Source organism: Vulpes vulpes, chromosome 13, assembly GCF_048418805.1.
Source record: "Vulpes vulpes isolate BD-2025 chromosome 13, VulVul3, whole genome shotgun sequence".
NCBI classification, from domain to species: domain Eukaryota; kingdom Metazoa; phylum Chordata; class Mammalia; order Carnivora; family Canidae; genus Vulpes; species Vulpes vulpes.
Genome location: NC_132792.1, coordinates 137,944,345 through 137,970,424, shown reverse-complemented (window position 1 = coordinate 137,970,424; position 26,080 = coordinate 137,944,345). Strand labels below are relative to the sequence as shown.

Below are 26,080 nucleotides of genomic sequence, written 5' to 3'. Positions count from 1 at the left end.
ATTTAGGTGCCTGATTAGGTTGCGTGGTATGATGAAGATGCACTTACCAGTCAGAGGGAAGTGGCATGGTCTAGAGTAATGAGCAGGAGACCTGAAGTTAGGAGCCCGGAGTGCTATTTCTGGCTGTGAGTGGCTACCTCTCCGACCTTGACCAAGTCAATCTCATTGCCTTGGATCTTAAGAGCCCCCACCTGCCTCATGGCACTGCTGTGAGAGGTAAGCACTTAAGTGTCTGTCCTGGTATGGGCTATGGAGTCAAACAAGGGAGAGGGCATTGAGGTCACAAATGGAATCAGAGACAAGATCTCTGTTCTTATAGCTCTTACAACTAGGCTGTTAAGAGACAAAGTCTGAGAAGTGGGCTGATTGTTCAGATCTTGGCCACCAGGGCTTGAGGACACGGTGAGAGATGGGTTGATGGGATTTAAAAACTCGCCCGAAGTTGAGTAAGATAGTCAAGCCCATCCTGTTATTTAGGAAGGCTTAACAAGAGTGCATGTTGTCTTTCTTCTCACAACAATGCCATCCTGAGATTGTTCATTTCATCCCCAAAGACAGGAAGCAGGCAGTGACTGGCTTCTGGAGTATGTCCAAAGAAGGCTTGCTCAGTTAGCAATCCTTGAATTTAGGAGAAAGATTTTTACCTGTAGTGACCAGTAAGTGTGTGCCAGAGAGAATTCATTTATCCTTTGGTTAGCTTTCTCTCCCAAAGAGAGACAGATTGAGGGGTAAACGTGCTTTGAAAAGGAAAGCAAAAGAATGATTTTTTTTCTCCTTGCCATGTAGTCTGTCGATGTGAAGCCCTCAACGGACATTATCACAAAGGTAGCACCCATGGTTCTCATCTCAATACCACTCTTTCATTGGCTAATATTTGTTGAGGACAATTCAATAATAATTATTATTTATTAAACACTGTGCTTAACATCAATTCACTGATTTAATTTTCACGTCAATCCATTAGGTAAGCAATTATTATTTTCCTGATTTTACAAACAAGGGCGTTGGAGAACACAGCAATTAAGTAATTTGCCCAACAAAATACAGCTAGTAAGCTGCAGCTCCAGGATTAGAATTCAGGTCATTAGGCTCCAGAAGCTTCACTCTAAAGCACACTGAAGTTTCAGCACAAACTTGACATGGACATCAACAGAGCAGCAATCTCCAGGGGCCTGCAGTTGGAGGCCAAAGCTATTCTAGAACAACCAATCATCTTCCCAAAGTAAGAGCACATTCTGATAGGTGGGATTCAGAGCTTAACCTTAGAACCTTACTATATGCTAGTTATGACCTGTTCACACACAAGAAGAGGAGAGCCCCTCTCCTCCTGTGTGAGAGACCTTCATGTGCTTCTGCACCACATATTCTAGACCCACTGGGATATCTTAATCTTCCCTCACCACAGTTCACCTCTTTTCCTCTATGGAAGGCACATGTGGATACCATCTGATTTCTATGTTCAGAAAGCTCTCTTAAAGAAACAAGTGAAAGACAAATGCTGTCTGAAATCCAGAGTTGATGTTCTCTGTAAGCTTTTCCTCCCTGTGGCCTTCCAGAACAAATGCCCTCTGGTCATTGGGGATGACCTTCAATGTATATTTTGCCAGTTGTCTGTGACCACTTTCATCTGAGCAAGCAAGGTCTTAAAGTTGCCAGAGAGAATTGCCACTAGAAACAGAAGAGGATGGGATATAAATGAATTCCCACAGGGGTAATATAGAGCCCTACATCAATATCCATGGACCCACCATTTTGCTTAATAACTAAAGGCAAAACTCCCAGAATGCTCCTGGAGCAGCCGTGTGTGACCACTCTCTCTTCGCCCCACCAAAGGGTCACACATCAGAACGCTGCATTCCTGTCAGAATGACTGGTTACTGTTTCCCCAAGTACAGGTTCATGTGCAATAACTGACCCCAGAGAAACAGAATGGCACAGTGTAAGAGCTTGTCACATTAAATGATCAGAAAACCATTACCAACTGATAGAACGGTTGATGGTGCAGAAGTGATTACAGACACTCCCCATGGGCCAGCTCTGAGCTGCCGCCCAGGCATTCAGTGGCTGCCAGGCTTAGGGCTGGGTCTCCATACGGAGAAAAATCTATTAAGGGAGAAGAAAAGTGATGGCTTATTCCCTCTAGTTTCTATAGCCCTCTGAGTGGATGGCGGCGTTGGGATCCCAGGCCTGACATTTAGTTCCAATATACTTAAAATATATACATATATATTTGGTGATGATCATGCTTCTCAAAGATTGGGATGAACTGAAAAGGTCTAAGGTAAATTAAATCTGGTTTTCCTGGACCAGGGGGATTTGCAGCTTAAATATATGCTAGGGTGGATTTTCTCTCTTTTTCTCTCTCTGTCTCTCTCTCATGATGGGAAAAGAAATTGTTTAATAAAGAGAAGCATCATTTTGAATTTACCTTATAAGAAATTTGTGTGTGGGGGGGTACAGGTCCAGTTTCTTATAAATTTACTGAAAGTCGAGTCAATCTCTTCTGCTCACTTAGCTTCAATTGAGCTAAGTCTGCCTCTCCCAGCCTGGGTTGCCTGCATGCTGCCTCAGTGGCCCAAGAGAATTTCTTCTGTAGTCTTTAGAGGATGGCAAAGACTAGAGCCCCTGAAGCAGGGTGCGAACTGCAATCTCTTCCAAGACCAGACTGGATTCAAGCACAGCAGAAGAGAAATGGTTTGAAAGGAGAGCTGGGCAGTTGCTACTGAGAGCAGGATTTTATCCCTATATATGTCTGTACCCATGAAGTGTGCCAGACTCTCAAACATCTCATCTTGTCCTTTATCTGCATCCATGTGTGGGAACCATGTACCAGGAGAACAGCCTGTAAATGGCTTCTCTTCCCATTAGGGGGTCTTCTAGTGATGAATACCCTAAGACCTTATTTCTGATACCCTATAATAGCCTAAATAGACTGCATGGTTATTGCAGAAGTTTAAAAAAAAACTCTCAGAAACAACAACAAAACGTCTCCAAATATAGTTTAAGAACTCAGAACTACTTGGAAGAACTACTTGGAAGCTAATCCTTCCTCCACCCTTTAATAGCTGTGTGGGCTTCGGCAATTTACTTAACTTCTCTGGATGTCATTGAACTCATCTGTAAAAAGAGAATAATAATTGTTCTTCCAACATAGGCTTGTTGTAAGGATTAAATGAGCCAATGTGTATAAGGCATGTAAAGTGCTAGATCCAGCAAGAGGGCCAGAAACTCCAGTATGCTCATATGACTAGAAATGCATGTGCCAAAAGGTTAACAGTATCAACCTCTAGTTGCTAAAGGAACAGGTGATTTTTCTGGTTTTGTTTCTTTTTGTGCTTTTTTTTTTTTTTTTTTTTTTTGTATTTTCTCTCTTTTTGTTGCATTAGAAACTCATTTGTAATTGGAAAATAAATGTCTTTGATAAAAGGAAAAAATTTCAGCAAAGCTCTCAGGGTTGTCTGAAGACCACGGGCAAGGTGAAGAGGACAAAAGAGCCATGACAACAGGGCGAGTGGGCAGAGGGATGAAGGGGAAGTTTTTATTCAGAGATGCACTCCTGGGAGCCCTGAGGCTCACTGGGTCACTGGAGGTGAGGATTTCGAGAAACCCTCTCCTTTTGAAGTACTGGCCCAGCAGCCTGGAATATGTTCCTGGTTCATCCCTCATCAGATGGCCCTGGCCAGTCTCATGTCTGACTTTCAGCTCTGATGCTCCCAAGGATAGGTCTAAAGGGCCAAGAAGGTACAGCCCTTTGCCATGAGCAAGGTCAGCGGAGGCGGTGGTGGGGATGAGGGGCAGTGCAGGCGTGCCCCTGACCGGAAAGGTCTCCCCAGACCACCATTCAGCAGGAGCTGGAGCTGCCCTTCCTTCATTTGCATGTCTAGGTAATTACAACTCATAAAAGTATCTAAACCCATTAGTTAAAACCCGGCCCCAGCGTTTGACTCTGACCTCCTGCAGCAGCGCAGGCCACACGCTGACTCCAAGCCGCCTGATTTGTCCTCAATTTATAAGCAGCACAACCTATAAATAGAAACCCTTTTGCTAAGTTCCCCAGGAGGCATCAGCAGGTTTTCCAGCTTGTATGTATTTTCTCTCTCTCTCTCTCTCTCTCTCTCTCTCTCTCTCTCTCTTTTTCTTTTTAAACCAACACGGTAGGCTGGTTATCCCTGCCGGGCCGCTGCCCCACCTGTTCTCTTCTGGTTGGGCCTGGGCGCGCTGGGAGCCGGCTGGGCCCTCCACCCCGGGGAAGCCCCCCGCTGCGCTCACCTGTAGATCCTGTACCTGGTGGTGAAACCCTGCCGGTAGCGCTCCATGAAGTCAGCGTACTCCTGGGCGCGGTGGAAGGGGCCGCGGTCGGTGAGCAGCCAGTCCAGGGGCGGCTGGCCGGCGGGGGGGGCATGCTGCTCGGGGGGCGCCGCGGCGGCCGAGGCCGAGACCGCCAGCACCCAGCCCGGGAGGCCGAGCGCCAGCAGGGTTGCCCATGGGGCCGCCGCCCGCCCGAGCCCTCTAAACCGAGTGCCGCACTGCCACCTCATGCTTCTCCCGGCCGGTTGGTGTCTTCATTCTCTCGCCACGCTCTCCGCCTCTGTGCCTCTCCTCCAGGGCTCCTGGAACGAGAAAAGTCCAACAGGCACCTGTCAGTGGGACGCCCTGGTCTCGACCCCGCGGCCCGTGCGCCTCCGACATGGGTGGCCAGGGCGCGCTCCGGGAGGTGCTGATGCGGACAGCGCCCGGCGCGAGGCACCCAGCAGGGTGCTTGATGTGCATTCCCTTCCATTCTTAAAACGATCCTAGAGGAAACACCACTGTCACCATTTTACAGATGTGAAGGTGGGGTTTAGGAAGAGGAAGAAGAGTTGCTGAAGTTCATGCAGCTTTTAGGTGAAGAAACCAGAATTTTGAACTCTGGTCATCTGACCAACCTTTAGGGTAGATTGCTTCTACCTCTCTCCTATGTGGACTCCGTGCCATCTGCTGCTTCTGTCTTCCTCGCCCAAAGTGTTCACTCTGTATCTATCAGTAATAGCCCCACGGAGGTGAGCACTGCCTCTAGAAGCCTGAGGGAAGGGGAACTTGACCCTACTTCTCAGGTGGCAGATTGTGGGGCTTAGAAGTAGTGAGGTCCCATCGCTGCCATGAAGCTGGGCAAACTCGAGCAAATCACATCCCTTCTCCGGGTTTCGTTTTCTCTTATGAAACAAAGAGGCTTGACTACATCCTATCTAAGAATCCTTCCAGCTTCCAATATCTGATCCCTTCTTTTACAGAAGGTCAGGCAGGAATGGAGTTAGAACAGGAAGTCAGGGACGCCCCGGGTGGCTCAGCGGTTGGGCACCTGCCTTTGGCCCAGGGCGTGATCCTGGAGACCTGGGATTGAGTCCCACATCGGGCTCCCTGCATGGAGCCTAATTCTCTCTCTGCCTATGTCTCTGCCTCTGTGTGTGTGTGTGTCTCTCATGAATAAATAAATAAAATCTTTAAAAAAAAAAAAAAAGAATGGGAAGTCAGATCGCCTATGGCCATCATCAGAGAGCAGACCCGTGTATGCACGATCCTGGTAGTTCTGTCTCTGTGTGCCACCTGGAAGCTCCCTGATGGCAGGGCTGTGTGGCCTTCTATCCTAGCTCCTGAGACCCTTCTTGAAGGAGTGAATGAGTATATCCCATATTCTCAGAGTAGAGGGGAAGGTGCCAAGAAAGAAGATTCTGGCCTGCAAAATTCTTGGCTGCCTTGTGACTCCTCACAGGCCTTTGATTCCCAGTGTGTCTGCACTGTGCCTAAGAAGAACTAGCCATCTATATATAAATCTTTAGGCAGATATAGGGGACTCATTCAATACTCTGGGGGGGGGGTCCTTACAATTGCATTCACTCCTTTGATCTTTAACTGCACGTGCTGTCAGTGTCTCACCTATCTGCCCTCACCAACAGCACTGCAGTGCTAAAATGTGCTAGAATGACTTCCAACCCCCAGTGCCTATCACTTGTGGCTTTGAGGACTTTCTCTGGCTGCCAAAACCAAAGATAGGCTACCTGCAGAGGAATCAAGGGGTATTAATTCTCTGGCACTTCCAGGGTCCTGTACGGGCAGGCCAAGTGAGCTTCAGAGTTTGAGTCACACCTCCTTCTAGAGCCCCCTGTGTGCTCTGAAATGGCTCCAGTTCAACAAAACCACCAGACTTCCCTTGGACCAGTATGAGTTCTGAGAAGCTGCCTGGAGGTGGGGCAAAGTATTAACCCTGGATACTCCCAGCCCAAAGGCTGGCCTGAGCCTGAAGACCCCAGGCTCAGTGTTTGTGCTTTCAAACAGGTTATGGTCCCTGCTCATAAGGATGAAGGGACAGAAGCATGAGCATCTGCACCTTTAGAATCACTCCTCCACTCCAGCCAGGAGGCACTGACCACCTGGGTGGGTGATTCTTAGAAGCTGTCCCAGTTAATTCTCACAGTAAATTTGTTACATGGGTGCTATTATTATAGGTTTGCTGCTCACTGGGACAGTGAGCTGGAGTTGAGCTAGGAAGACACAGAGGTAGAATATGAACCTAGATCTGGCTCTATGTCCAGACCTTACCAAATAAGGCTGGGCTACCTAAATTGCTGGAGCAGCCGCAAGACAGACCTTTGATTCATGACCTGGTTGAGAGAGAGGTCCAAAGGGATAATTCAGTGACGCTTGCCCTACTGGGTCTTAGAACGTATTATAACATTCTAATCATTAAAATAGGTAATACTGGCACACAAATTAAATGGGCAGATCAATGATATAGAACAATTAGCTCAAAAAGAGAGCTTATTATAAACAAGAACTTAGAATGTACACACACATATAAAAACATTACAGCCTAATTGAGTGGGGGATGGAATATTTTAAACATCATGTTGGGAAATTAGTTCCAGATGGATTAAAAAGTTAAATATAAAAAAATATAGGAAATATAGGAGGAAGAAAAGTCCCCAAGAGTTTTTTTTTTAAGATTTTATTTATTTATTCATGATAGACACAGAGAGAGAGAGAGGCAGAGACACAGGCAGAGGGAGAAGTAGGCTCAATGCAGGGAGCCCAATGTGGCATTTGATCCCGGGTCTCCGGGATCACGCCCTGAGCTGAAGGTGGCGCTAAACTGCTGAGCCACCCGGGCTGCCCTCCCCAAGAGTTTTATAATAAGCATGTATTGCTCCTAAATCAGGGGGAAAGTGATATAAAGGAGTCAGTCCTGCACATGAGGTTTAGGAATTTTTTATAGGATGTAATCTGATGAGGATGCCCAAAATGTTTCTCATTTAATCATTCACACATTCATTTACTGGGAAACATAAATTGGGAACTTAGTCCTAAGTGCCAGACACTATGTTAAGTGTTGATAATACAAAAGCGAGGGCTGCATTATCTGAAACTCTGTTGGTGACTAATTCCTCTTATAGAATATTGTTCTGTTTTTGGTGATGGAGGGGAAGGGGTAGGTTCATTATGAAGACTGGGGCTACTTAATGCCACAGGCCAAGGCAGCAAACAGAGTAAAGTGGAAATGAACCAAGAGAGAACACTGCAGAAGGCAGGATGTTAAAACAGCCCCCAAGACTCCCATGCCCTTCTGTGCATGCCTTGCCTAATCTCCTTTGGAGTGTGGGCAAGACCTGTGAATATGGTGGGATACTACTCCCAGGATCAGGTTACTGATCAGTTAACTCCAAGTTCTTTAAAAGGAAAAAATATCCTTGGTGGGCCTGACCTAATCAGGAGAATGAGCCACCCTAACCCCCCCCCACCCCCGCCAAAAAGAAAGTCAAGTGTAGAGAGACAAGCTTAAAGAAAACAAATTCTACGAACAGCCACATGAGCCTGGAAGATACCGTTGAGCCCCAGGTAAGAACTGCCTCCCCGACTGACACCTTGATTTCAGTCTGGTGAGACCTTGAGCAGAGAACCCAGCTAACCCATACCCAGATTCCTAACCTACAGAAACCACAAGATTGGAAATTTGTATTGTTTGCTGCCACGAAGTTTGTGGTAATCCATTCCACAGCAACAGAAAAATAATACAGACAACGTAAAAGATGGTGATATCCCTCTCGCATTCTGCACACAGCCTGATCTGGTGAAGGGTTTCCACGCTCCCTGAGGAAGACTAGCTGTTGTTCTCAGCATGTGAAAAAGATGGCATGGCAGTTTGCCAACGAGGAGTGATGTGCTCACCTCCACACTGCCCTGTCTAGATTACAGATCCCTCCAGGTCAGAGGTGAGATGTTTGTATTCCAGCCCTCATACATAGTCAATCCTCAGATATACGGAATGAAGCAATCCCGTTCATTCTATAGAGGGATCACGGTGAGCCAGTGACAACCCATGGCCTTGGCCCGGCCCCTGAACTTGTGCCCTATGCTAGCACACCTACCAATCAAGAGTTTTCTAAGGACAGGTGTGAAAAGCTGTGCGCTCTTTGAAAAAAATGAGATATTTTAAGTCAATGTGTGCTTCTTGTCATTCTTTGTTTATAATTATGCTTTTTCAGAGCTCACAATGTGCTGGAACCTGCCTGGGTATAGGAGTATCAGCTTTACAATCAAATGGTTTTGATTGCCGAGCCAAGTCTGCTGAGTGCAGCAAGAACGCCTGAATTCAGTGCTGACTGCTCTCTGATACACTTGGCCTTGGAATCAGATGGTTTCCGCTGCATTGCTTTTCCTCAGGATCTGAAGACGTTTTGACTTAAAAAAAAAAAAAATCTCTTTTAAGGAAAAGCAGTTTTAAACTGGTTTCAAAACTTTCTTTAAAAAAAAATGCCTCTAGAATGTGTTCCTTCACCTTTAAAAAATAAAAGATACAATAATTGCTGCATTGACAGTTGGGAGAAAATCAGGCTCTAAGGGGAACAGCTTTGGGCCATTTCCTGTTTATGTAATTATTCCTGTAAATAATAGCACTAGAAATTTGGTAACAGCAAATGTCCAGCAAATTTTATCTATACATTCTCATGGCTTCTGGTGGTATGGCTAATAATCAGCAGGTTAAAACAATTCGTACCTTCCCTGTGGTGTGTCCAAGGACTGTCTTGCTGAAGCTGACGTATCTACAAGTAAACCTCTGTGTTACATGTGAGTGTATTAAAGTCATGACTGAGCTAGCTCCTTGAGGAAAAAATTATAAATTTACTTGTGAAAGCCAAATAATTCCATTTACTTACACTATAGTTAAGACAGAGTTTTACACCTACACAAATAATAAATTAGCTTTGGACAAAAGGCACAAGTAAAATAAGTTCATTGAGCCGTGAATGAAATGGATTACAGTTTTGCCAATAGAGAAAAACCAAGTACAGACGAAGTCACTTGAGAAGTAGTCATTGCAGCCTTCAAGGTGGGAGAGCTTATGAGAATCATAGCTCCGCCACTCTGAGACTGTCACCCGGCTGAGGACTCGTGGGGGCTGTGTTGTGTCCTCCCAGAGGACTCAATCTCCATATATGCTGAGTGTGTCAATATGCAGAGCAGTTAGGATGTGGGGCATCTGTCACTTACATTGCTAAACCTTGGCGAGTGAGATTGAAGCAGAGTTTCCTCTTTGAAAATCATTTAGGGACACCCGGGTGGCTCGGTGGTTGAGCATCTGCCTTTGGCTCAGGTTGTGATCCCGGGTCCTGGGATCGAGTTCTGCATCAGGCTCCCTGCAGGGAGCCAGCTTCTCCCTCTGCCTATGTCACTGGCTCTCTCTCTCTCTGCATCTCTCATGAATAAATAAATAAAATCTTAAAAAAAAATCATTTAGAGGAGAGGTCACCTATTAGAGGAATTGAGGGTACGGTCAAGCTAAGCTATTGTTAGAAGCCAGAAGAGAAGGAGAAAGAGATGGGAAATTATTATTATAATTAACAAAATCACTAATGTTGTTAACAGGTATTGCTAATAAGTGCCAGCGTGTTATCAGTTAATATTTGGTTACTGCTATGATGGTTACTGCTCATGAAGCACAGATGACAAAATTTAACACTTGAACTTCATCTTCCAGATTTTATGTTCCTGTTTTAACAGATGAAAACACTGAGGCCAGGAATGGATCCATGAACTGCAAAAGTAAATCATGTGTTTTGGTGGCAGATCCAGGTCCACCTACTCCAGATCCTGTAGTATTTACACCTCACTGCATCACGTGTGTGATTTGCAGCTATAAAACTACATAGGCTTTGCCACTTACAGGTTGGTTGCCCTTGGGAGCAAGTCACTTCCCTCTGGGAGCCTCCTTTTGGTCATCAGTGAAATGATATTAAGAGGTAAGATGATCCCTAGGGTCCTGCCCAATGCTGAAATCCCATAATTCTCTGCAAACATAAGGGGCACACATATAAGGGGAGAGGCGTTAAGATTTTAGTTCTCTTTGGGAGGAAACCTTGCTTCAGAAAGGGAGGATAGCACACATGAGAAGTGAGGTAGAAAGCTGAAATTCTTGCCCGTTGGAGCAGTGACATTTAATAAAATGATTAGGCAGTGACATTAAATAAATTTTCAAGCCATTTGAGTGGTTAATTGGCCAATTCTATTGAGGAGCTGTTTTCTTGAATAAATCTGAGGGTGTCTACGGTAAAAACCTCACAGAAAGTGTTATTTGTTCTTGTCCTCCCCAGCCTCTTGGCATGAAACCTCCCCTTTGACTGGAAAGGGAGGACAGACAAGAAGAATGACAGGACGTTGGAGGTGGGGATGCCTCCAGGGGAAGGTGGGTGCCCCCACCCCCCCACACTGTCACTTCCCATCATTGCCTTGCATTCTCCCCTCTTGTTGGGATGATGTGCTGGCCTCCACAGAGACTAACCCTGATCCTGTGCTCCTGGTTGTACTCCTGAGAGCAGTCCTGGCCACCACTCCCCACGTGAGCCCAGGCAGGTGGCACCCCCCAACTGGCATGTCCTCTCCAGACTCCATGCTAGAAGCTTTGGGTTCCCCCCCAGAACTGGCCCAGCCCTGGGCCAGCTGCCTTTGCTGCATTTCCCAACTGCTGGTCAGGAAAAGACCTAAAATAGGTGAGGCATATGGAGAGCCGCCCGGCGTAAGATCAGGTGAGCAAGATTAATGGTTATTTGTGCAAAGGTAAGCGTTAATTATAATGGCTATTTCCTAAATGCTCTCACATTCATTTGAGACCTCCGAGGGCTGAGGTTAAGAGAGGGGAAGGGCCTGGCTGGAGGTCACTCCACAGGGAAGCAAAAGGGAACTCAGACATTCTGACTCCAAGACCCATAACTCAGCTGGCCTCACCCTCACCTGCTTCTGTCCACTGGTTGGCTATGAAGCAATTCCTATGCACAAGGAATGTACTAGGTAAAAGGAATAGCACGAAGTCTGATGAACAGACCCAGCACTTGCTCTCTTGGAGGAGGAACCAACTCTGCAGAACTTGGGGATCCTGAATTGAGTTGAAAATGATACACATACATACACACATGTGCACACGCATACACACGCACCTACACTACTTTAATGGCACTAGACCTTGTGGGATCCATCCCCTCAGAGCTCCAAATTTACAGGTTTCTGCTGTAAAATAGCCAGACCTTCAGTTATCAAGGACAGACTCATTTGTCAGTTGCAGAGGCTTCAGACTTGCCTGGCAGATGTCCTTGGCACTTTTCTTGGAGAAGCAAGCTGACCGGCAGACTTGCCCACAGTTTCATGTGATAGAGCCCGGGTCACAGTGTGTAGACCAGGGAGGCTCCTCTGCCCCAGAGCTCCCCTGGAAGTCATGGGGGTTCTCCAGAAAAGGGGAAAAAGGCACTGCTGAGCAATCAAAACCTCTATGTGAAAAGTGGCCCATTCCAAAGCCTGTAAAACCCAATCTCCATGCAGATTAGCCTTCCTCAAGGCCATTGCCATTATACCCCTTCTTGATGAAAGGACAGCAGCTCCTTGTGGCCCTGAGCACAAATCTGCCCTCCTCTACTACTCGCTGAGACCCCCGACTGCCGCCCCATCGTGGAGGGGCTACAAGCATAGATTATGGAGTCAGAATGCCTGGGTTCTCATGCTGGCTCCCACTCTCCTGCCTCAGCTTCCTCATCTGTTATATAGATAATCTACTATATATATATATATATATATATATATATATATATATATATATATATATATATCCTTTTCCTCCTCCCCAGGCCCTTGATAGTTAATGACCATGGGAGGGGGCAGTCCTTTGGCCTGTCTCTGTGGCCTCTGTCACCTGGCTCTTTATTCTCTGGCTGTGACCCCCACCACTCTCTACATATCTGCCTTCCTTTCCTCTCCATGAGTCTATGTTTGTCCATCACATCTTTTAGACTCATTTTCTCCACGCAACTTTTCAAATCTAGGCTCTGTGTTGTTAACTTGGTTACTTTTCCTTCCTAGTGTCTTTTATTCCCTGATCAACTTCCAACCCATCATGTCATGGAACTGGGTGGACAAGGATGAGATCCTGGAAATTACCTGGAAATTACCCAGTGGTTCTTGGCAGCCTGGAGTATGTGTGGTATATGTGTCTTGGTGGGAATGAGGGTGTAGAGAGACAAAGAGAGAGGAAAAGAGGAAAATAATTGATGTCCTAGGTTGGGGTATATATTGAAATATTTTGCAAATCCCTCAAAGAAATTTTGATACAACTCTCCAGTGCAAGCCAGTGATGGAATCCCTTTCATAATGGACAACAAACGAGAAAATATAGGGCCACAGAGGTGTGGTGAGTTATTCAAAGTCACACTGATGATTTGAAGAAAATCAGAACATGAGCCTGGTCTCCCAACACTAAGCCTAGAGCCTATTCTGTCTATTTCACATATGTCAGTGATAAGTTAAAATTTTTGGAAGTCAAGTACTCTTGAGTACTATACTCGTGGAACCCACGAGTTCTAGAGCTATCATCATCATCATCATCATCCTCACAATTATTGTGTAGATATTGATCACTCTGTGCCAAACAGTGGTCTAAACACTTTTATAGGCACCTGGGTGGCTCAGTGGTTGAGTGTCTGCCTTTGGCTCAGGTGGTGATCCCGGGGTTCTGGGGTCAAGTCCCACATCGGGCTCACTGCAAAGAACCTGCTTCTCCTTCTGCCTGTGTCTCTGCTTCTCTGTCTCTCATGAGACAGGATCACAACCTGGGCTGAAGGTGGCGCTAAACTGCTGAGCCACCTGGGCTGTGCAATAAATAAAAGCTTAAAAAAAAAAAAAAAAAACAACTACTTTCCGTTCATTGACTAATTTAGTTCTCATAAAACCTTATGAAGCTAATGCTATCATTTTACACACGGGAGAACTCGAGAATGGAGAAGCCAATGATATTCTTCTGAGAAAGTCCTTAGTATGGTCAAAATGACCTAACACCTAAGATCCATAGACTTCACTCTGATAAAGGAGCTGTAGTTATCCTAGATGCTTCTAGGTCGTTCTCATTTAAGAAATTGTGATAGACTGACAAAAAAAGTCTAAAATCTTAGAGTTTAAAAGTAAGACTCGCCACAAATCATTTTCCTGGCTTAAAGACATTCAAGTCTTCTGCTTTGGGGGAAGCTCTGTGGCTCCCGTTCAGATGACCTTTCAGCATAGCCTTATGAGAAGGCAGTTATATTTCACTTGTAAAGTCTTAAAAATCATAAGTTCAGACATGTGTCCCAACCTGGGCCCAGACGGACAACCTACAGTTGCTAGTTTCCTGCATGTCCCTGAGTTACCATGCTCTTCCCTCAGACCCCCCAACCAACTGGGTCTGTGCCTACTCCCCATCCCCTCCTCTCTACCCAATCTTTGTCTGTGCATCACAGGTATAAGGCGCCTATGCCCTTCCTAGCTCCTACACCACCACCCCCCGGCTCCCCTACTTGCTGTTGTAGGAGACAGACCTCCAGGAATTGCCTACTGTTTTGCCTAATTCTGAATTGCCCCCCCCCCCCCGCCCTGCCAAGCTCTTTCTGGGTTCCTCCTTATGTGTGTTGGCCAAAGGCTGGTCCTCCTGCTACCAAAATCACACCAATTGGTGATTTGGGGTACCTCTGGGTATGCCCAGCCACCTTTCCGGGGTCCAGCTACTGAGTCATTCACTCCAACCCCTAAAAGAGAACTAGTTCCATCCCCCAGGGAGGAAATCTTCTCTGTCCCTGCCTCCTTCCCACCAGCCTAGCTTCTGCTGCTCAAGCCCCAGCTCACTTCCCAGCAGAGCCAGCCTCTGTATACACACAGGACAGTTTCAGGATTTCTTTCAGGCTTGAGAAGCCAAAATAAACCAAAGCCAATGACACAGAAATTGCTCACCACTGTGCAGTAGGCTCAACTGAGGTGGGCTGATGAGCAGCTCTCCTCCATTCTGACCCTGGGCCCTCAATGTTACTCTTGCTCTTGGCTTTCTGCCAGGCCTGTCACTGAATCTGAACTTTTGGCCCAAGCTCTGCCCTATTTGGGCCTTGGCACAGACCAGAATGTAAAATGATAATGCCCTGAGCTGTGCCAAACAGCACAGAGCTCCTGAGATGTTACAGATGCAGCTGTGCCCAGCAAACACATTGTTTCCGGGATGGTGTTTGTAAATATATGAGTTGCCCGACAGCTTGTGGAATTAAATATAGATGCTACATCACAAACTCCAGCTAAAATAAACTATATGCTGCTCAATGAATGTCAATAAGTACACTGAGAAAGAATCATTATCCCTTTTTGTAGCACAGTCCAAGAAACCCATCCCTAAGTGGGCTTTTTGGTTTGCTTTTTGATGAAGGCAACGTTTCCCGCCCGCCATGGGCTTTTGACTGGTACTGGTGGGCAGATGGGGGAGGATGGAATGAGGTGACAAAGTGGGTACGATCAGTAAGGTTGCTATGTTGGTTGTGGTATGTATGGAGTGGTGGCAAGAGCCAACCCAAGGTTTCCAGATCCACTAGGCAATCACAGTCACCCTTGGGACTGCTGGGCCCTGAAAAATCATTTCTAAAAGCATGGATTAGAAAGATCTGATGGAAAGCAAGCTTATCCATCACCGCGAGTCCTCTCCTCAGTTCTTGAGCCAAATGACTTCCCTTCCCTTACATTCATTTCTACTGGTTGCTTGTGTATCAGCAATATCTTAAATGACTAACGGCAGATTACCAGAATTGGTGTTCATCCTGAAACAGGTTCCTGAGCACTCTCATACAGTCTCCGGCTGAGAAGCCTCATTGCCATGCAATCCTGGGCATTATGCAGAGCCCACACAGCTCTGCCCAGAGTGCCAGGACCCCACTCTAGGAGGTGGTGGAAAAACCAAAGGTGCTTTGAATTCAGGGCAACTTCAGTGTTGTCCGGACAAGAGAAGGTTTTGCTTGAGTGGATTATTTTGAATTTATGCAATTGCCAGTTTGTTGCCAACTCAATTTATCTGTTTATTTGTGTTCCTCTCCAATTCTTTAACACCAGGTTCTTTCTCTATTGCAAAGTGGAGCTGTAGAGTTAGGTAGCTTGCAGCATTCTAGGCACTGTCTGGGTCCTGTGCAAAAAGGTTTCAAGAGCTTCCAAGGGAAGAGCTACAGTAATTCTCTAAAAATCTCCATTCAGACCTCATTCTGGCTCACACTGCCACTGACTACCCTAAACTATTTTTGACAAATTAAACCCTTTGTAAGATGTGGTAATAAGTTTTCCCACTTCCTTCCTTTTAGGAAAGCTAATAAATAGCTACTCATTCATCCAACTAATGTTTATTGGACAAAGAACATTTAGCCAGAATATAAAATGCATGAAGGGGATGGTGGAAAGGCTAGAAGGTAATGCTCGGATTTCTCTGAAAGAAAGGTGAGTGTAAATCCTTCTAATAATTCTTATGGCAAGCCTTATTAGCCAAAGCCACATAGGAAGATTCTGTGCTGACTAGGATTTGCAGGTGTCCACATTTCAGTGATAACTGAGGTTTGATTTCACAGCTTCTGATTCAAAGCTAAGATTATTTTCAGCCTAATTTTGAATTATAGCATTGATTTTTCAGTCCAAAGCTTTGGAAAAATAGTACAGAGGAACTCTTAAAAATTTTTAAAACTTAAATCAAATGTTCCATTCCTCAAACATGGTAACAGAACACAGTTAAGACAGAGTCAACCCAGAACATGAGAGACTCCAACTCTGGGAAATGAACAAGGAGTGGTGGAAGGGGAGGTGGGTGGGGGGTTGGGGTGATTGGGTGACAGGCACTGAGGGGGGCACTTGATGGGATGAGCACTGGGTGTTATGCTATATGTTGGCAAATCGAACTCCAATAAAAAAATATACAAAAAAAAGAAAAAGACAGAGTCAACCATTTATTCGGGTGAGTCTCCAGTGTGTGTGTGTGTGTGTGTGTGTGTGTGTGTGTGTGTGTGTGTGAGATTCTGCCCCCATGAGACCTTTTTTAATTTCTAGAGGAATATTTGGTTGAAACCACTTGGAGGGGGTGCCTTCTTTACTGCATAAGGTCAGGTGGCTGTTAAGCATCCTATAATGCACAAGACAGCTCCCCCCAACAAATAATCCCTGGACCCCAAATGTCACTAGTGCTGAGGTTGAGAAGCTCTGACTTATACCAACAAATTCTAATGACCCCAGACTTGTAAAGTACCTCTGAATAATGGAAAACCAGCTTTTTCAGGGAAGTTTTTCATGCATATCTAGTTTGCCAACATATGCTATGGTGGCGAAGACCAAAATTACTTATCCTCACAATCCCTCTGTCTGGGCCTCCTGTTCATGCTTAATTGGTCCTTGACAAGAACAATAACAACAGTTAAAAATCCTATTACTGATTGCTTATTTCCTCCTGAGCACTGTGCTAAGCACTTTTCTATCAACAAAGTAAGTATTACTAATCCAGGACCAACTAATATAAAGAAAATGAGATTCTAGGAGATTTAGAAACTTGTACAACTTCCTTCCTTCCTTCCTTCCTTCCTCCCTTCCTTCCTTCCTTCCTTCCTTCCTTCCTTCCTTCCTTCCAGTTCAATAAAAAAACCGATAGGCAGGCCTGTGCAGGTGGGTGAACTAGGAAGCATCTGAATCCACGTAAGGTAGGTGGTTGAGTGGGACAGCAGCCCATTGGAGACAGGAAATTGGTTACATACAGAGAGATTTAGCCAATAAGTAAATATATTGAGGAGAACAGGAGCAAAATTTCTCATGGTCAAAGAGGGAAATTATAAACATGGAAAGAACAAAAGCTATAATAAACCCTCTGGTGTGGCCTTAAGATTAGAAGTATGAACTCATTTTTCCTAATATACATAGAGAAATAGAAGGACAGAGAGACACAGAAATGGAGCAGTTGACAGATGAACAGATAGGGAGATACATGTTTGATAGATATAAAAGAATGTGTGTGTACTAAATATAATATGATACTCTAGATTGGATTCTGGAATAGAAAAAAGGATATTAGTAGAAAAACTGATGTAGGGGATCCCTGGGTGACTCAGCAGTTTGACACTTGCATTTGGCCCAGGACGTGATCTTGGGGTCCCAGGATCAAGTCCCATGTCGGGCTCCCTGCATGGAGCCTGCTTCTCCCTCTGCCTGTGTCTCTGTCTCTCTGTGTCTCTCATGAATAAATAAATAAAATCTTTTTAAAAAAAGAAAGAAAGAAAGAAAAACTGATGTAATCTGAATAAAGTTTGTGGTTTAATTAACAGTGTTGCTCCTATGTTAATTTCTTAATTTTGACAAATGTACTATTGTTACAAGATATTAAAATTAGGGGAAGCTGGGTGAAGGATACACAGGAAGCCTGTGCTCTAACTTTTCTATAAATCTAAAATTATTCCAAAATAAAATGCTTATTTAAAATTGAAGTGTAAAAAAATAAAATAAAATAAAATAAAATAAAATAAAATAAAATTGAAGTGTATATATGCATATGTACACACACAAACACACACATAAACACACTAATACATTCCCTTGTGTATGACACATATACATACACACAAGCCATCTCTCCCAGTTCTGTCTACTGCAAGTATGTCCAGTAGGGCTCATCTCACTTTAAGATCTTGGTTTCTAAGTCCTGTTCTCCACCAAAAGGAATCAGGGATTCTTGGAGAAATGGATGATTACGGCATATGGCTGTTAAGGTGTAACATGAAGTTGGAACCTCTTTTTATGATAGAAACATTCGTGTCCTGGCAAATTTTTAACAGTCAAACTAGCATTTGCCAGTTTCCATGGTGTAAATATTCACAACATGCCTATTCCAGGCTACCAACTTGACCTTAATGACATACAATTCCTGAAAAATTTGTAATGGTTCCTACAAGCAATGTAATCCAGCTCCAGCAAACCACTGGATTAATATAAAAATGTATATATCTCTAAAGAAGGATGGATACATGTTAAAAGAACATAGAGCCAGCTTGAGAAAGGTTCCTCTCATCAATTATGGGACAATGAACATCAGAATAAATATTGGTAATAATGGATTATATTTCTTTGAGTAAATAGTCTATGAGGCCACACTATTTGCACACACACATACACCAATACTGGGGGGGGGGGGGGTGAAGCTTTTTCCTGAATAAAATGCCAACTAATAAATGCAGGGAAAAAATGATGGAATTAGAAAATTATCATTTAGAAATTATCGAGTGATAATACGTTCAACTGAGAAACAAATCAGTGCTAAACTATGAAATAACCCATTTTTCATCAAAGGAGAATACTTCACAGTCTCACAATATCTTCCTTGAAATAATTATTAATTACACAGGGAGGAAAATAACTTTACAGTGGACAAACCTGACAGCCACCATCTTATCCTAGTGATCCAAGTTCATGTCACCAGAGGTTAGATGAAAAATCATGTGAGATCACATCACTTCTCTCATACTTCAGGCAAAAAAATCCTAACTTGAATTCAACTTGAGGAAATATCACACAACCTAAATTGAGAGATATCCTACAAAATAATGAACCTGTAATCTTCAAAAATGTTAAGGTCACAAAGGCCAGAGAATGACTGAGGACCTAATTGTTCTAGTTTGAAGGGCACTGAAGAAAGACATGGCAACTCTAAGCAATGTACAATCCGGGTTTGGATCTTTTGTTATAAAAGACATTCTTGGGTCAGTTATGAAACTTCAATGGGGTCTCTGGATAAAGGGCATATGGGAGTTCTTTGTATTCCTGTATGACTTTTTTATGAGATTGAAATTATTTCCTTGTACAAAGGGAAAAGGAAAAAAGAAAAAGAAATTTATACATGATCACACAGCTCATGCAGCCAACATTGAAACCACGGTTGTTCTAATTCTGACACCTGTGCTATTTACCAATCCATGATTCAAAAACGTTTGTCCATTGAATTAAAGAGAGATATGTAAGGTAGGGACAGATCCCTGTTAAGACAGACAGACCCTGACTCTTCACATCTTAGAAGATACAACCAGAGACTTGCCAACATGTGGCTGTATCCAGCATTGTCCAATAAAAATATAATGCAAACTACACAGATACTATAAATTTATTATCAGCTACATTAAAAAGGTAAAATGAAGTAGAAAAATTAATTTTAATAATATATTTTATTTAACCTACCAAATCCAAGATATTGTCATTTGAAATAACTTTGTATGGTGACAGGTAGTAACTATACTTTTCATTATAAGCATTTCATAATGTGTATAATTGTCAAATCACTACGTCACACACCTGAGACTAACTTATATTAGTACAGCAACTACACCTTAACTTAAAAAATAAAACAAAAACACAACATTTTGTCATTTGAACATGTAATTTAAGAAAATTATTACCAAGATAGCTTATGTTTTTTCACACTGAGTCTGAAATCTAGGGTATATTTACATTTATAGCACATGTCAAAGTCTAATTTTTCATCAGAAATACTTGATTCGGGGCAGCCCGGGTGGCTCAGAGGTTTAGCGCCGCCTTCCCCACAGGTGTGGTCCTGGAAACCCAGGACTGAGTCCCACGTCAGACTCCCTGCATGGAATGGAGCCTGCTTCTCCCTCCGCCTGTGTCTCTGCCTCTCTCACCCTCCCTCTCTCTCTCTCTCTCTCTCTGTGTCTTTCATGAATAAATAAATAAAATCTTTTTTTAAAAAAAAAGAAAGAAATACTTGATTCTTTGTTTAGATTTGAAATAATCTGCAGTTGGAAAAAGAAATCACATATCCAGCATATTCTAAGTATATTTAATTTTTTTCTGATACTCGAAATAAGTTTTGAAATTTAAATTAATTAAAACTAGGGATCCCTGGGTGGCGCAGCAGTTTGGCGCCTGCCTTTGGCCCGGGGCACGATCCTGGAGACCCAGGATCGAATCCCACGTTGGGCTCCCGGTGCATGGAGCCTGCTTCTCCCTCTGCCTGTGTCTCTGCCTCTCTCTCTCTCTCTCTCTCTCTCTCTCACTCTCTCTCATAAATAAATAAATAAATAAATAAATAAATAAATAAATAAATCTATCTTAAAAAAAAAAAAGAAATAATAAAAAGATGCACTAGTCTCTTCACACCAACCCTCACACACCTGCCCTGAAAAATGAATTAGAAAGTATCTGCAAAGCTGTGCTCTCCTGAGAGAAAAGTGTTGCAAGTAAATTTAGATTGGTAATTGTTGCCAAGTGCTGCAATCAGGATCCATTTTCATTTCTTTGTTATGATTTTATGTATTTCTAAATTTTCTACAAAACAATGCATTATTTTGTAATCAGGAAAAAAAAAAAACCTTTTTCTAATTAGAAAATAATTTAAAATACGAGGAGTCCTGTTCTCTCTTTTTCCCATCATCTATATGACTGGGCAAGACTCAAGTCAGCCATTCTGGCCAGAGAGCTTCAGCCACCAGTTCCAACAGGTGGTCAGATAATCCTTCCATTTCCAACCATCTCAGCTGCTCTCACTTGGTTGCCCCACTTGTGTGAGGAGGAGCTGGGGTGTAGTGGAAACAAACAGAAACAATTCATCACACTCATTCATAAAACATCGCTCCTTCAGGCTCCTCCAGTTCTCTGCCTGCCCCGCCATCCTTGACATTTTGCCAATGCTCGCGCCTCCTGCCTGTTCGGGCCTTGGCCAGGCTGCCCCAGGCTTGGGAGGGGGGGCTGCAGGCAGATTCTGGAACTGGCACTGGTGGTTCCACAGGACGGGGCTCTCTGGCTTAAGGCTAAAACTGCCCTCCTGACATCGCAGCTGCCATGGAACGACCTGGGCAGCAATCACCCAGATGCTCTCTGGGCTTGTTGTCTCCTGAAGTTTCAATTAAAGATGCTCTCAGTTCCTGTGCTTTGTTTTTTCTCATCCCAACTCAGAACCCTCCCCTCCCGTCTAGGGGCGACTGCATGCCATGGTTCAGATTGTCCCTGCAAACACCAAGTCGCACCATGTCGTCCAAGGGCATGGCTTCCTGCGTGGTGGAGCAGAACGCAACCTGTGCCATCATATCTGAGGCCCTGCCAGGTCCTCCATTTTCTCTTAACCTCCACGATGACAATGAGGTCACCTTGTTGGTGACGCAGCACCATCAACACACCCTGAGGTGGCCTGACAGGCTTACAACATTTGAGGCCGTGATCCAAATAGGGGATTTCAGGGAAGAGGGGCTGCAGAATAGTGCACACGGTTTATAGTCATAGGACCTGGGAGCTCTTGCTCCGGAGGGCTGTTATCAAGAGTTAGCAGGTTGCAACTGCCTCCACAACAGTCATGGAGGGAATGGTAAGCATACTGCTTAAAATACTTATTTTCCCATTGTCCAGTTTTGGTTCATTCATAGACACAAAGCGATTCTCCTCTGTCCCCTAAAATAAACCTCTCAACATTGTTCTGGAAACTACCCTCACATAGCCCCACCCCCCATTCCATGAACATCCCCAAGTTTGGCTTCTGCAAAACCCACAGCAACTGACTACTCTCCAGACCGGAGGGACGTCCCAGTACCCGTAGCTAACACTCACGGAGTAGTCACGGGTCCAGCCAACGTTCTCACTGCTTCACATACAGTGTCTCACTGTGAGCATTGTGTTCTACTCTTATTTTATGTTTATGGATGAAGAAATGAGGAGCTAAAGAGATTAAGTAGTTTGTCCAGGTCCCAGCATGTTATGGCCGGGGCGGGTTGTCTGGATCCAGAGCCAGGTTGTAGCCACTTGGTTCTACCCTTCACAACCCAATTTTCCTTCATCACACTCTGGCTTCTTCACACCTTTGGTCACCTCCAGACTCTCTCGGCTCGCTTCTCCCTCCCTTTGCTTCTATGTGTCTGCCTTCTCTTGCTTTTTCTTTTTCTTTTTTTTTTTTAAGATTTTATTTACTTATTCATGAGAGAGAAGCAGAGACACAGGCAGAGGGAGAAGCAGGCTCCATGTGGGGAGCCCAATGTGGGACTCGATCCCAGGACCCCTGGATCACAACTTGAGCCGAAGATAGATGCTCAACCAATGAGCCACCCAGGGACCCCCTTCTCTTGCTTTTGCTGCTTCCCCTCTAAAGGCAGCTTCCTGGTCCACCCCCGCCACGCTCATATGGTCCTCCACCCGTTCAGCACAGGCCTGTTCTCCCTTGGTTCTCAGGGAAAGGAACCAACCAAAAAAACCTGCAATGATGGTGATCAAAAAAACTGGAAGATGGCCAGGAAGATGGCCACCATGTCAGCAGCTGACACCTGGAATTCTAGACTTGTAGAAAGGCCCCTGTTTCATAGAGGAAGAACTGGAGTCCAGAGTGTGGTTACAAGGTTGAGGCTTAAAAAAAAAAAAAAAAAAAAAACAAGGTTGAGGCTTATGTGGCCAGTTAATGATGACCTGTGATTAGAATCTAGGCAGGTTTTTGCCACCCAGCCCTGAGACCCTTCACTGAACCCCACTCTCTTGACAAGACTATGGTTCTAACAAAGACCCGAGGGACCCATTATCCACACAGGATTTCTACCTGCCCACCCTGATGTATCCAGCTCCCAGGGCAACATTTATCTTCAGCAGCTCTTCTTCCCCCTTGGAAGCCTCTTTGCATCCCACATTTCTACCCTCCCTTTGTCTTAGGCTCTGAGTTTTCTCTGGGCCTGCCTTCCGTCTACCTGCCCACCTACGATCTTGATTTTTCCAAGCTGTTAGCCCTCTGGCTCTCAGTAACATCCTTCTTCTCCTGTAGGGTTGTTTTCAGCAGGATACAAAGGCCATTAGTAAATCAATAACCCTTGATTTAGAAAAGGGGGGTGGTGGTGGTGGAGGAAGGGACCTGGAGTTTTTAATTCAGATCTAGCAACTCCTGGGGCATTGTCAGGAGCATTCTAAAATTAGGCCTTTGAAACGCATGATGCTGCAGCTGTTGGAACTTGATAGCTTCCTGCCCATAAACACGAGCAGCTTGCTATGGGTGGGATCATTAACCGAATTCTCCCTCTCCTGCAGTCGGTATGGCTTCCTCTGACTCTGATGCCATATGTATCATCTCTTGCTTTGGAGCTCTTTGTTTTATTCTTGTCTCCTTTGCCTCCTCTCCATTCATCACTTTCGTGGGCTCCACATGTGGCCTTTTTCTTCTTTCTAGGAATCTTTCCATTTCCATGTATCAATGCGTTTCCATCCAATGCAGCAAATACTTCTGCCAGTACATAGTCTCATTTATCAACAGAGCCATGTTGAGCATCCATCCATAAGCACGTGCCTTTCTGATATGTTTACAAAGATGATCCTCCAAAAGTCAGCACATGCCCTAGGACCCATTATGCTACCTACTGACCTTTGAGGACTCCTCTCATTCTACTGTCCTTACTCCTATTCCAACCTGTATACAGAGTGGGAAACAGAGAGCTCCAGACAAGTGTGTGAAGGGGGCAAGAGAAGTGATGGCATGAACACACACTCTAAGACCAACGTCATGATGTCTAAAATAACACACTTAAGATTTAACCATATAACATTGGAATTCTGCATTTCCTTTGATCTAGCAAGTCTATATCTGGACAATTATTTTGGAGTTGTACACAAAGCTTCAGCTACAAGGATGTTTACTGATTGACAACATGGGAGAGAAAAACTGAGAGCTATTTATGTTTCCAAGGTATTTTAGTTACCTATTACTGTGTAACAAATCTTAGTGGCTGAAAATAATAAAAATTACTATCTCACACAATTTCTGTGGGTCAGGAATTTGGATGGTTCTGGCTCTGGGTTTCTTAGGAGGTGGCAGTCATTATGTTGGCTAGGGCTCCAGGCATCTGAAGATGTGGGGATAGAAGAACCATGTCTAAGTTGGTTCACTCTCAAGGCTGGGAGGTGGGTGCTGGCTCTCAGAAGGAGGTCTCCACTCCTCTTCACATGGACCTCTTCAAAGGACAGCGCGAGTATCCTCACAACATGGAACAGTGAGTGCTCCCAAAGACAGCAAAGCAGAAGCAATAATGACTTTCATGACCGAGCCATGGAAGCCACATACCACGATTTCCACTGTATTTATTGCTTATGTAGACCTGATACTCTGAGGAGGGGACTACCCAAGAATCATTGAAGGCCATCTTGAAGGCTGGCTACCTACCACATATGGGGAAGACTTCACCAAGAGAAGAGGCTGGGTTCTCTCTCCTCACCAAGAACTCTTTGCACTGTGAGTTTGAGAGAAAAACAAAGCTAGTCTGGCCCTGTTAGTTTTAGAGTTCTTTGTTTTTGCCAGCTGTCTGCACGCAGCAGATATGCATTCGCCTGCTTTCTGTCATCCAATAAACCCTGCACAGCAGGCTCTGCTTCTGTGGCCCAGCAGTCAGCTTGGAGGGGTAGTGATGGGAGGGCCTGTGTATCTACGCCCAATTTAGTTCCAGATCTAGGTCACATCTTCATCTCTTTCAAAAATGAAGCTCATCTTTACATGTGTCTTATTCCTCAATTGATTCACAAGTTCTGAGTGTTTTTACTGACCCATCACATTCCCAATTGGGTTTTACATGTTAAAATGTGATCCTTATAACAGAGGAAAAAGTTCAAAACATCTAAATGATGTAAAATAGATTGTTTGAGCAAATTATGGTATATCCATATAATTCAGGCTAATGCAATCATTTAAAAGTATGCTATATAAGAATATTTAATGATACAGAAAACTGGTTAGGCTATATTACAAATATAGGATATAAAATAGCATACAAGTTATTGTTCTATTAAAAACAATATGTATATCCTTAAAAGACTTCTACTATAGGGACGCCTGGGTGGCTCAGTGGTTGAGCATCTGCCTTCAGCCCCAGGGCATGATCCTGAAGTCCCGGGATCAAGTCCCACATCAGGCTCCCTGCATGGAGCCTGCCTCTTTCTGTGTGTATCTCTCATAAATAAAATATTGGAAAAAAAAAGACTTCTACTATATATAGATAGATAGATAGATCTCTATCTATCTATCTATCTATCTATCTATCTATCTATCTATCTATCTATATAGTTGGTAGGTTTATGGGGTAAAGATTCCTTTCTTTTGGCTAATCTGTTTTTCCTAAATTTCCTATATTTTACATTCATTACCTCTGTAGTGAGAAAAAAAGGAGAAGAAGTTTGTGGTTGCTAGTTCAGGGGTTCAATTAAAAGTAACTAGAGTTTTCTAGCATCTTTTATTGGAGAGTCGAGTATTTGAGTGACTCCCAGTCCACTTCCATAAGTTCATTTGACACCACTAATGCTTCTTTCATAAACACTCTCTTCTCTTGGCTTCCTAGTGCACACACCCTTTCTGTTTTTCTGGGGTTTTTTCCTGCTTTTCTGTGGCCACTCCTTGCAGATCCATACTCCTATACCAAGTCATTAAATGTGGAATTTCTCAAAGCTCAGTTCCAGGCCTTTACCCCTTTTTGCTATATGCTGTACCCTGGGTGGCCTCACCCACATTCACGGCTACACAAGGCAGCTGCCCATAGATAAGAAATTCATGCCTCAAGCCCAGTCTTCCCTCGTGAGCTCATATGATTTGTTTTTTTACAACCTGAGTATTTTAGCTGATGTTTCAAACTTTCTCAAGTCAGTAAGTCCAGAATCAGCCTCATGTTCTTAAGTGGTTGCTTACCAAAGTGAAGGGCAAAATAATCCATCTCTTCTTGGGGTTCTCAGTCTTGGCTGGATATTGGAATCACCTGGAAAG

At 44.2% G+C, this 26,080-nt stretch overlaps 1 protein-coding gene across 2 annotated transcripts in view; it reads right to left on the bottom strand.

Moving 5' to 3' along the window:
- Positions 1-26,080, bottom strand: part of BRINP2 (BMP/retinoic acid inducible neural specific 2) — a 123,427-nt gene that overhangs the window by 61,308 nt on the left and 36,039 nt on the right. For both annotated transcript variants that reach the window (XM_026001244.2, XM_072733095.1), the window contains exon 2: positions 4,270-4,610. In XM_026001244.2, coding sequence (XP_025857029.2) covers positions 4,270-4,538 — 269 coding nt within the window. In that variant the 5' untranslated portion in view covers positions 4,539-4,610. The remainder of the gene's footprint in view (positions 1-4,269; positions 4,611-26,080) is intronic.